This window comes from Zalophus californianus, chromosome 4, assembly GCF_009762305.2.
Source record: "Zalophus californianus isolate mZalCal1 chromosome 4, mZalCal1.pri.v2, whole genome shotgun sequence".
NCBI classification, from domain to species: Eukaryota; Metazoa; Chordata; class Mammalia; order Carnivora; family Otariidae; genus Zalophus; species Zalophus californianus.
This window is the reverse complement of record NC_045598.1, coordinates 157,066,860-157,080,055: the sequence shown is the minus strand read 5'-3', so window position 1 is coordinate 157,080,055 and position 13,196 is coordinate 157,066,860. Positions and strand designations below refer to the sequence as shown.

Sequence of the window (13,196 nt, the reverse complement as noted above, 5' to 3'; positions counted from 1 at the left end):
ACCCTGGGATCATGACCTGAGTTGAAGGCAGACGCTTAACGACTGAGCCACCCAGGCGCCCCTGAATCTATGTTTTCAATTCTTTTGGGGATACACACACACACACACACACACACACACACCCCTTGGAGTTGCCTATCCTATGATCCTGGTGGATTTTTTTTTAATTAATTTATTTATTTTTAAATATTTTATTTATTTATTTGACACAGAGAGAGAGAGAGAGAGAGAAAGAGCACAAGCAGGGGGAGCGGCAGGCAGAGGGAGAAGCAGGCTTCCTGCATGAGCAGGGAGCCCGATGCGGGGCTCGATCCCAGGACTCTGGGATCGACCTGAGCTGAAGGCAGCGGTTTAACCAACTGAGCCACCCAGGCGCCCCAATCCTGGTGGATTTTTAATGAAGGAATTTGCCTTCTAAATAGATATAGTTAAAGGAAAACTAATTTCAATTCACCTAAGCTAGAGAAGCCAAGAAGCAAAAAAGAAACAAAAATCAAGTAGCATAAAAAAATAATACTAGGGCGCCTGGGTGGCTCAGCCGTTAAGTGTTTGCCTTCAACTCGGGTCATGATCCCAGGGTCCTGGGATACAGCCCCGCATCGGGCTCCCTGCTCAGGGGGAAAGCCTGCTTCTCCCTCTCCCACTCCCCCTGCTTGTGTTCCCTCTCTCACTGTGTCTCTCTCTGTTAAATAAACAAATAAAATCTTAAAAAATACTACTACTACTACTAACAAAAGTGGCCGTTAGCATGTTGAACCCCCTCTTCAATGCATATACCTTGTCAAAAAATCTGAACACACCATGAGGTTTAATCCTCACAATGATCCTGCAGTGTTATCACCACCATCCCTCTTCTGTAAATGAAGAAATGGAGTCAGACCCAGGGTGGCAGGCTGTCTAAGATCACAGTAGGACCTGGATCTAGCACACAGGGCCAGCTCCAAAGGGCCAGAAGAGAAAAACAGACCCTTAGAGCATTCGTAACAAATACCCACAGTCTAAATTCCCCCATCAAAGAAACTTCAGACAAAATTAAAAACATTAAACATCCTGCTTTCAGAAAACACATAAGAGAAGCTAACTTAAAAAGAAAGAAACAATCCAACTTGAACAAAGGGACTTTCTTCTGTGGGTAAATGAGGAGGAGCTCTTCAGGATTTGTGGGCAGTGACCTGACAGTGCCCTCGCAGCCGAGCAAGGGTGCTATGAAGGTGAGCAGAGAGGACAAGGCCAGTTAGGAGGCTCTCAAAACAAACTGGGGCAAGGAAGGACTGGGAAGGGGAGAGAAGCTCCAGAATGCCTGAATGCCTGGCTGCCAAGGCGGAGAGAGACAATGAGCACACAGCAGAGAGGGAGCCTGGGGCTCGGTGGGGAGGACGGGGGGAGGAGCTGGCTTTCTGACTGCGCTCCTTCCTCCCTAGGCCAGCTGTCCTGCAAGCTGGTGCCACTGGGCTCAAGAATGGGGCAAGATCCAGGCCAACATACCACTGATGAAAACAACCCGCAGACGGGTGCTATCCTTTCATATACAACTCTCCTCTTTCCAAGAGTTGGTTCCCTGTAAATTGTCACTCTTCTTGCTAGAGACCTGGACTGCTTCACTCTTCTATGAACTTCTTAAATTCCTAAGAGAGTCAACAGAGACCAAAAAAACGTCGTTCAGGAACACATGTTGAGCATCTCCCTGATGTCTCCCTACAGATGCGAGTGCCCTGCACACGATGAGTGCTAAGTGAGCACTGACTGACAGAAGAAATTATATCCCCTTCAGAACCACACAGCTGTGTTTCCAATTCTGTGGATTCAATATTTCCCATCAGAAACAGCTTTTGGTCTTTCAATATTGCAACCAGTTTACCCTCATGCACATAAAGGCACAAAGTATATGTAGTTGTCTTTTGTGATCCAAGTGAAAGCTGTCTGTGTAGCAATCTGAGGCACATCAACAATGACTCAGAAAGCCTTGTTTCTCAGGCTGGCAGGGAAGTTAAATCTGGCAATCAGAGTGAACAGAAGCTAGGCTGGCTCTTCCAATTAGAGGAACACAAAAAGCCAAAGGACATGGGGCATATTGGGAACTCAAAGGCAAAACAGCTCACGATTCGAGCATAACCAACTAGGCCTGTGCTGGCCAGTGCAGTAGCCACTGGCCACAGGTAGCTACTTACATTAATTAAAAATTAAAAATGTACTTCCTCGAACACATCAGCCATATTTCAAGTGAATTATGGCCCCATGTGGCAGAGGCTACCACAGTGAGTGGCATAAATACAGAATGTCCATCATCGTGGAAAATTGTTTTGGACAATGCTGAACCAGGCCAACTGTATGGTTGTATTCGGTGGGGGGCAGGGAGGTCTATTCTTCACTCACTGACTAATAGTACAGGTTGATTTTTCTGGACAGATATCCTCAGGGATGTTTTTAGACTTTTGATTTCACAGATCAGTAATTACAGTGCTTTTTCTCATTTCTCACTCTGCCTTTTTACTGCTCAGCATCACACCCCTGGCACCAAAAACTATGCCTGATTCATAGTATGTGCTCAATTTGCTGAATAAATGAACATATGTGCACACAGACGGACAGACATATCTACAGAGCCTTACTTTTCTCATCTTGTCTTTGGGGAAAACTATCACTGGCTGGCACCAGTGTTTGGGTTCTAAAACACTGCTTCTATACACACAGACCCTCGCACAGGCTGGATTAATTCACAAAATGAATATAAGTCGTCTAAAATTTTCTGAGAACTTTATATTAATAACATTAACTTGTTAACAAAATATCCCAAATCAGAGCACTACCTAGTGTTTGTGGGCTCCTCTAAATTGATTATATGTTTCATAACCAACCATGAGGGGGATTGGGGGATTAAGCTACCTGTTTGCTTCTAAATGGCACCAGAGCACCCTCTTGTGGTGAAATGTACTACCCGTGTATAGTCACAATTCTTTTTTTTAAGAAACAAGTGACTTTATGCTTCTAACAACACATTAAAACCTATACTGACCAGCCCAAATTGGTACCCAAGATAGTTAAATATAAAATCTGGCAAGTTGTGCTGGTGAAAAAGGTAATTAAGAATGTTCTGTCAAAGAGATCATCCACATACCTAGGAAACCGCAAAATACATCAAAGCTGCTCTTTGGATATGATATTCTGGATAGTTTCTGTTCATCCTCGGGTTAAAAAAAAAGATTATTTTCAAGTTCAAATCTATACAGTTTTTCTTTTGGTCTAACATTAACAGTAATCTTTGCTGCATCCTACTTTGTTCACTTTTGTCTTAACTTTGTTTCTTCATGCAAACCATTCTTTGAAAATCTGTTCTGGTTGTTCTTTTACACTTTTATAAGCAGGATAAATCACGCCCAAACTGGGTTTTCAAAAAAGGATAGAAATGTGATTTTGGTTACTTTAGATGGTTTTTGAAAATTCCAATTTGATATTCTATGGCCTTGCAAAGGTAGAGGACACCTACATTGATCAGTTTCTGCTGAGGCAGAACTTTCTGGTTCTGTTGATTAGTAACGTAGAATGCTTCTTCAGGTGGCAGAGGAAGAGAAGCTGATTTATTCATAATTATCCTACTGAATGTAGTCTGTGTGAAAGAGAGAAAAATCACTATTTGAAGGAGATCCCAAGATGCTCCCAAATCCTAAGTCAACAACACTAACTGGGGGTTCAGAGGAAGACTCTTTCAAAGGCGGTCTCTTAACTGGCTGATCACCAGCTTCTGAGTCTCCTGGGTGTTTGTTAAAAATGTCCATTATTCCTTGGATCTACACAAGACTTACAAACCACATCTTGGTGGAGTTGGGCAATGAATCTGCATTTTTATTAAATTCCCCAAGTAGGAACTGCTGTAGATCTAATCAATTTCAATATTAAGCAGTTGTTAGAAAATCTGTGTGTCTGCTCATGAACTTCTAACTTCTGCTTTGTTTCAAACTTTTTTCTTCTTGCACTATCTTGACCATTCTTGGTGTGAAGGATGTCCTGTTTCTCCTGTTTCACTTTCTTCTCCAGCTAAACCTTCCCAGGCGCTATTCCCTACTGCTGATCACTTCCATGGTTTTACCTTTTTCCCTTTTTCTCCCACAAGTCATGGGGCCCAGATCCAAAACTATTCTAAAGGTGAATGTGCTGGTAAAATAGTTCTGGTGGGTAATAGTTCTTTAAAAAAAAAAAAAAAAAAAAAAAGCCAGAATTACATTCGTATATTAATCTAAAGCTATCTAGGCTAGAAAAATAAAGACCCTAAATAAGTTTACATTACTGAAATGAATAAACTTCAGTTTACAGACAACTAAATTAGGACAGTTTTCAATGCATTTCCTTTAGAACATAATACTGTTACAGACCTTCTAAGATAAACCATCTTTTATTGATGTTAACAGAAAAAAAGAACCATTTTTCTCTATAGAATAGCAAGGTTTTAATTATTAGCTATTTTATAATATTTGTATATATGGTTTTTAACCTAGTGCATTTGTTACTCTGATTTTAAGATTTATTATTTGAGAGACAGAGAGAAGGAGAGAAAGAGCAGGGGTGTGTAGCAGGGAAGGTGCAGCGGGAGAGGGATACAGTGTGTCTTAAGCAGACTCCATGCTGAGCGTGGAGCCCGACACAGGACTTAATCTCACGACCCCAAAATCATGACCTGAACTGAAACAAAGAGTCAGAGATTCAACTGACTACACCACTCAGGCACCCTATTACTCTGATTTAAGGAAAAAAAAGAAAAATGCAGCTGAGAATAAAGGAGAATAACTTCGTATCTAGATCAATTTCTTGTATTTTATTTCCAACATTTGGGACTATTTAAATTTGAAGTTCATGTTTGCTGAGTATTTGTGATGCACAAAGTATTACTTGAAAGGTATTACTTAGCATATGTTCGTTCAAAAAGCTACATTGGAGGGAGCCTGGGTGGCTCAGTTGGTTAAGCGACTGCCTTCGGCTCAGGTCATGATCCTGGAGTCCCTGGATCGAGTCCCGCATCGGGCTCCCTGCTCAGCAGGGAGTCTGCTTCTCCCTCTGACCCTCCCCCCATCTCATGTGCTTTCTCTCTCATTCTCTCTGTCTCTCAAATAAATAAATAAAATCTTTAAAAAAAAAAAAAAAAAAAGCTACATTGGAGTCTGTTCCACCCAGACCACACAGTGTCTGCCTAAGAGCAACTTCAGCAGGCAGGAAAACGTTCCAGTTTGAATAACTTGGGCTACTGAAATTAGCATGCAACAGCTAGACACATCATTACCCATCACTGAAAAAAAGGTCTGGGTTCCTACGTTCGTGCCAAATACCAGCACAATTTAATATTTCATGAAGCACATGTAATGCCTTTTCCTTCTCTTTATCACATGGACTAAGTTGAAGGAAAGTGTTTGTCTCACTCATACAGGACCCCGTAGAGGGCAAGAGGCATGATATGGACAAAAGAGCCCAGCAGTCAGAAAGCTTAGGTTCATATTCGGAATCTAACTCAAAATCTGTGAGATCTAACAAAGAAATCACCAAAGTCCTTTGCCCCTAAGCCTCCACAAGTAGAATGGGGACCACCAGTCCTTCCAACACAAACAACATGGGGAAGGGATCAGGCAACAGGTACTGAGAGCACTGGCAGAATGGTCTCGAACAAATACCCAATAAATGTCTAATGAATCTCAAAGTAATCTGAGCTCTATCCTAGAGGAGAACCAATAGACTCTGAAACAAACAAGGCAAGAGGAATAGGAGAGTCCCTTCCCAGGAATGGTAGCTACCTCAAAAATATAAAAAATCCAACACAGACTGAAGCTCAGAGACACTCAAACTGCTTTAACATTATGCTACATACACACAGTCTATTCACCCCACCACACACACACATACACACAAACTTCCTTCTAATCTTCAAACTCCACACACACACACACACACACACACACTACTTCCTTCTAACCTTCAAACTCCACAATGTCATGACTAAACACAGGTGAAAAGAAGCTCTAGGCACTCATCTAGGATTCCGAGTACATGCCTCCAGCTCTCACCGGGCACCATTTCAAAGCCCTAAACGTGCAGGTGGGAACTCTTGCACTCAGAACAACAGCCCTATGAGGTAGGCACTCTAGTTATCCCCATTCTACGAAGGAGGGATGGGGCATGGAGATCACAGGGCTCAGCAGCAGCAGAACTCGGCTTGGGCTCCACAAGAGCTTGAGAGCTACATCTCGGTCACTCTGTATCCCTGATAGAAATTACAGTGAAAGTCCTGAAGTTCCAAACACACACTGGGATTTTAAACTTGAAACAACCCTACCTACCCACGTCAGAACAATGTTAATGTCCAGGTAAAATCTTAAAGTCATCACGTAGGCCTATCAATCTTTCACTTTCTCAAAACACATCCTCTGTCACAGATTACATCCACTGTACAGATACTAAGACTCAAAAAACACTTGCAAAAGACAGAAAACCAGAATTTCCTGACACCAAAACCAAAAATTTTCAGCTTCCTTTTATCCAAAGGAAAATTGAAAATAAAATCTGCAACATGTCTTAAACATGTCTTAAATTTAGAATTCTGACAGGGAACTTGGCAGTACGTGTCAAAACTTTAAATATACATACCCTATGATCTACGAACCCCACTTCCAGGGTCTTTCTTACAGAAATACTAACACAAGTAAACAAAGATACCTGTAGAAGGAGGTTTACTGCAGCAGTGTTTGTTAAGAGCAAAAACAAAAAAAATAACCCAAATATCCAATCAGTCAGCTATATTATGGCAGAAATACGTGATGGAAAACCATGCAGCCAGTGGAAAAAAATGAGGTAGCTCTAGATAGACTAACATCTAGCTATTTTGGATATACTAGTAAGCAAAAAAGCAAGTGACAGAATCTATGCAGTCTGATCCTACATTTATTTAAAAATAAACTATGTTTGCATGTGTGTGATATATATGCTGTGGAAACACAGAAAAAGGCCTGGAAGAATACATCAAGTCCCTTGAGAAGAAATCTGGGGGGGGAGGAAGGGTCATCTCTCATTTTTTTACGTTCTAGAAGTCTGAATGTTTGAGGTAAATTTCTTCTGAAATAACAATATAAATTTGCGAAGTGAAAAGGATTTGGAAGGTGAATTTCTAGAAGGAATAGAATAGTTGAGAAATGCCCTGGGAGTGCACAGGAAGGGGAGCACTGTCACAGAACCCTCGTTAGAAGCTCCTTCAGGATGCTCAACGAAGTCGTCCAGTTCAGAGATTTTTTACAACAAACAATGCCTTTTTTCAGACAATGTCATGAATGACATATATGTCAAAACAAAGGCTTGTATAATTAGAAAATCCTAGAAAGGAAACATGTAAAGTAAGGACTTACACAGAACAAATGACTGAAGCTGCACAGTTTCGCTACACTTTATTCAAAGTCGGCCCCACTTCCTAATTATTTGCAAGAACTCAAAAATCTAGTGTCTAAATGTAAATATCCATCATATATTGAAAAATAATCTTTACATTTGTGCTGTGACCCGAAATTGGCACACTTAAATCATACGCGAGCCAGACACAAACGGCTGACCCTTGATACAGAACAAAAGCCTGGAAGTGGCACAGCAAGGCAGCTATGCTCTCCTTTATTAAATTCTCAACCTGAACTGTTACCTTCTGAAGTTACACACACCACAATATACCTTTGTACAGGTAATTTTATTCTCTCCTGTGGGTGTCAACAGTGCTCACAGATTGGAATTTGAAACATTCAGAAAGCACATACCTGAATATCGTCACATTTCATTACATCATGATTCAGTAACTATTAAACAGTTATGTCTACTAAATACAATGAGCAAAATGGTATAAACGTTTACCATTCCCTTGTAAACAAGGCTTTTGTGCACAACAGTAACAAATGGAATTAATGCATACCACAGTATCAATGAAGACCTTCTCTTTAAATAAACTATTCTGTTTATAAATAAACTCTGATTTTTTTTTTAGTACACATTTACAGACCTGATCAATAAAAAGAAATAAGACATCTATTTTCCTTTAAGAAGGAAATATTGAGAGATGGACCACTATGGAAGAACTCACTAGGAAAAGTGGTCAGAAGCAAGCAAAGGACAATAGGGAGTTAAAAGTACTGTCATACTGAATCTATTTCTGTTAGAATACACCAACACAAGGACAGGATTGTCTGGGAAGGAGCTCAATTTTACTTGAATTCCAGCAAGTTGCAATCAATCTTGTAGTACACATAGGGGTAGTATTCCTGTTGACTCAGGTTTAAGCCTGGAATATCCATAGGAGCCTATAGGAAAATCAGACAGTTATCCAAATCAGTACTTACAGAAATCAAAAAAAAAAAAAAAAAAAAAGAAGAAGAAATTAAGTATTACCATTTACCTTCTTACTGAACATCTACTCTGAGCTAAGTGTATATGTTTATGCTAATTTAATCTGAGTTAGGCATTATTACTCCAATTTTGCCAATGAGGAAACACAGTGGGTAGTAAAGCCAGATTTAAGCACTCACTGATTCCAAAGCCTGTATGTGTTTAACCATGACCCTGTGATCCCTTTTTATGCATAATGTATAAAATTACTTTTTAAATCTCAGGCTTGGGGTATTCAGTTTATGGGGTACCCGGCTTATTAAAATGTTGAAGAGAAGTAAACCAAGTATGATTTTAATGGTATCACTTATCACTTACACGTTTTAAGAATATACTGGTAGGAGGGGCGCCTGGGTGGCTCAGTCAGTTGGGCGTCTGCCTCTGGCTCGGAATCCTGGGATCAAGCCCCGAGTTGGCTCCCTGCTCAGTGGGGAGTCTGCTTCTCCCTCTCCCTTTCCCCTCATGCTCTCTCTCCCTCAAATAAATAAAATCTTAAAAAAAAGGAATATACTGGTAGGAAATTATGTATTAAATAGTTGAACCTCGTATTTTATTGACAATTACATGAAAATGTAGAACGTAATTTCCTGCATTTTCTTCAAGAAAATCTGACGTTTCGTGGGTTCTAACTAATGCAAATGTGAGATACTACTATCCTAAAAAGAAAAAACCAACAAGATATTTGAAATAAAAAAATATGAAATAAAACCCACTACAATTTTAAACAGCAATAGTTTGCTTATTCCCTCTGTTTGAAAGAAGATATAAACACACCAGTTTAGAAAAATGGTAGTTCCTTTTAAAATGCTCCTCTACTGACATCGCTCCTTGTACCAAATACAACGGAATTAACTACTTATTTTCTTCTTCTCTGCAATTCATTAACTTTGGTAAATAAGTAGTATAGTATGACCGGTTGCTTCTTTATTTCTGCAGCTATAAACATCTGATCTATAGCAAGACAATGACTGGCTTAGAAGCAAAAGCACTGATCGAACTAGTATAAAACAGGGTAAACAATGTAAATTACTTGCTATGTTTATCTAACAAATTAATTGAGACCCTCAAAGTAATAAAAACATAGAATAATACAATATTTACTATCCCTTTTCCATTTATCTCCTTCCAATGATTTTTTCTGAAATTCATTCCAGTTCCTACTCTTCCAAGGTGCCTAATAAGTACTTACATCAATAATAGCTGCTGCACTGCTGTCTAGATGTTTATACAATTCATACAATACTTCTCTTAGTTTCTTCATTGTTTTCTTATTGGGCTGAAGTAGCATTGCTTGGAAGTTCACTGGCAAGCCATACCTTATCAGAAAGCAAATGTACAGTATGTAACACAAGTAAATATATAAAGAGAGATTCTTTTCAAAGCAAATATTCTCATAGTCTTCTTTAATCAGTTAACAGAGAGAGGGTGTCTCATTTTAATGACCACCTTTTCAAGTTCAACTAATATACAAAGAAACTCAAATCTTCTCTGGTCCTCACTGTCCACTAGAACTCTTCCTTAAAATGAGAACCCACTGTCTACTATGAATTACTTTTAATTACTCTTCAATTTTTAATCTATGAATACCCTCAGCAATAATATGTATACTTATAGAAGACACCTTCATGATAAGGAACAACATAATTACCTTTTGAAAAGTCAATGAAATTTACAAATAGCGAGCATGGCTACAAGTATTTTGAACTACATCTGTACAGAAGATCACAAGATGATTGAGATTTTTAAGTATCTCAAAATAATAAAATATTTAAGGTTAATATGAAACAGTGATTTCAAATACATCATCAGTATACTGTGTATCAAACTACATGTAAAGTATGTGAAAGATCTTCTTTTAAACAAACATTAGCTAAATATTCTATAATCTACTTTTAACTTAACTACACCAGCAAAGAACCAGGGAATACAGCAGTATGGATCACTTTTTCCAAACCTGGCATCAAGGACAAGACTAGTATGAATGTATGATACTGACAATTTCTCTCTCATGATTGTCGGTTTGGTTTCCCCCACATCAACTTCCTATTACTGGACCATATGTTTTAACAAAGAGGTCTAATGTAAAGCGATCTATAAACCCTTCAGTTCCAAGTTTCTTGACAACTTTCTTTACCTTAAAACAGACTCAACAAAAACCCTCAATGCTTTCACATGAATCCACGCAATAAACGCCTCACTGAAATTTACTTTCAGCCACCGTACAAGTGGTCCCTATAAAAAGGAAAAAAAAAAATCACTACAATTTTGGTCTTGAAAATGGCAATTAGAAATAAATAAACCAAATATTTTTAAAGGAGTGACTATCCAGTAAGAATCTATAGGAGAATTAAATCACATTATAGTCACTTTAAAAATGTTTCATTTTTCTCATTATCTTGGACACCTCATCTTAAATATGATTAAAAGGTTAGCCACTACACTGAAACCTCAGCAGACACCAAAATTGATGGATCCTACTCACTATACAGAAAAAGGCACGTATTTTAATGAAAGTAGTTTAAACTGATACATAACATATATGTGCCCTAGGTTTGAAAACCAAAATATAAAAACCTGAACTTATTATGCAATACATTTCAAACATTTAAAATAGAATTCAACTTACAAACAACTTCTCAGGAACAGGACAAACAGTTATGTAGTAAGTCATCTAATACATATCCCTAGGTCTTAATTTTTTCATCTGTAAAATCAGGGGTGTTGATCTAGATCCCTTAAACCTCTTCACATTCTAAATTCTTAATGATTCTATTACATAGGACAACTTCTCTTTGAACTTAAAATATTTAATATGATTTCCAATACTAAATAAAAATACACCTTTAAACAGATTTTAAATAACTTAATACTGCCTTTCAATATGTAAAAGACATACGTGATCAGTTCAGCTAAATTATTTACAGAACATCATTAGGTTCATTTGATGTACTAACCAATTAATTTAAACAAAAAGGACATGACAAAGTGAAAATCTTTGGTTAAAGGTCTTTTTAAAGGTCTTTAAAAAGGCTCTGGACCGTCTTAACAAGTTGGTATTACTGGGCATCACTTGGTTAGGATTAGTTTTCTCCCAACTGAGAGGATATGGTTTATAAAGTACTTAGGAATAATTTTAAATGGGATTTGCTTTTATTTTCTCTTTCATTACAAGAGAAATAAATTTTCACTCATCACCCCTTCCATACTAGCTTCTAGTCTTCATAGTAAGCCGGCACTTAAAGATGACAAGGAAGTTGACACCATCTTCTCTTGTCACAATTCCATCCCCTTTCTCCATTTTGCCTAAAACATACTAACTTTCCAGGGGTTTTAAATAGAAATTGCTTCAATATAATATTGCAGCATTAAAAAAATTTGCCTCCAGAAAATGAAAAATTCTTCCTGAAAAAACTATTACTTAATTAAAATAATACCTCACTACATTTAAAATTAATTCCTGATATGGATTTCGATGGAGTAAATAACTTTAAGGTATGGACTTCAAGATCTATGTTTGCTTAAATTGGTATGGACTTCAAGATCTATGTTTGCTTAAATTCATTTTGATTAATAGAAAAAATATCTAAAATCAAATGTCTTAAAAATATTTTCTTCTTTTAAAAAAATTTTTAAATAAAAAAATAAAATAAAAAGCAGTACTGCTTTTTCTTCTGCTTAATGCTCATAATACTAAATATTAAGAACACATACAAACTGCTTTTTCTTGTCAGTAGAAAGCCTGTTCATTTCTTCTTTATCTGCTTTCATCTCCTCTTCGTTATACTGGAAGTCACGAACAATGAATCTAAATTTGGGGTGGGGGGAAAAACAAAATTGTCCATACTGTGTACACAGGTGATCTAATAAATTAAAAAACAAAAAATAATTATCTTACTTGTTTTCCCTGGCTTTGTGCCTGAAGTCATCAACTGCCTTCCTAAACAAGGTGACATTACAAAGGTAACTGTCTTGGTCCTCGGAGAGAACACTATGTGGAAAAAAAGAAACACAAAAAAGTCCATTGAAAGCTTTATATGGATTGCTCTCTTTCACACTGAGGGCAGAATTCACAAACAGAAGGAGGACAAACAATAGGGTATATGGCAGCCCTTCCCAAATCACCTCAAGGCTAAGCACCTGTATTGCCTCCAACACTGAGGATACTCAGTGTTTACGATGTGTTTATTTACAATGCCTCGACAGCCCTATGCCATTTACCTCTTCCTAACCCAACAAAATCCAACATTTACTCAAGTAAAGTGTCCAAGCTCTAAGAACCATGCTTTTCCATCTATCACTGCCAGGCTGGCTGAGACAAAACCAGTAGCTAGTTTATTCCAGAGTCACCCTGCTTCCTTGCTAATAGTAAGTACCTTCTTCTCTTCTGGGTACCAAATTCTCTCTACCTCTCTCCAGTCCAGCCCAGCCCACTGAGCCCTGGCTCACCATCTATGCGCTGCCAATAGCTTCTACCTCAGATCTTTCCTTCCCCACTGCCCCCGTAACACCCTAACTCAAAAACAGACAAATGCAATGGTCTAAATATCCTCTGACAAAACACACTTTTATGCATCTCAGGGCTTCCTCCTAGGCTCTAGAAGATCCCAGCGAGGTCAAAACTTCTATCCAGTCATGGGTCTCATGGACATCACTGGAAAAAGCTTTCCAGACACAACTGTAGGGAAAATTTAACTGTCATATAAATTTCTAATGCCCCGGGGAAAAGCTGTTTGGAAAGGCAAACTGTACAGTTCATGTATACTATGACTCTCATTTGGCTTTCAAAAGTTACCTATAGCTAC

At 38.3% G+C, this 13,196-nt stretch overlaps 1 protein-coding gene across 1 annotated transcript in view; it reads right to left on the bottom strand.

Moving 5' to 3' along the window:
- Nucleotides 1–7,402: 7,402 nt before the first annotated feature.
- ATP6V1C1 (ATPase H+ transporting V1 subunit C1) overlaps nucleotides 7,403–13,196 on the bottom strand; it is a 39,888-nt gene continuing 34,094 nt past the window's right edge. Inside the window, exons 9-13 of the mRNA XM_027622204.1 lie at nucleotides 12,290–12,382; nucleotides 12,106–12,199; nucleotides 10,529–10,626; nucleotides 9,584–9,710; nucleotides 7,403–8,309 (exon numbers count right to left, since the gene is read on the bottom strand). Of these exons, the coding sequence (XP_027478005.1) occupies nucleotides 8,214–8,309; nucleotides 9,584–9,710; nucleotides 10,529–10,626; nucleotides 12,106–12,199; nucleotides 12,290–12,382 (508 nt within the window). The 3' untranslated portion in view covers nucleotides 7,403–8,213. The remainder of the gene's footprint in view (nucleotides 8,310–9,583; nucleotides 9,711–10,528; nucleotides 10,627–12,105; nucleotides 12,200–12,289; nucleotides 12,383–13,196) is intronic.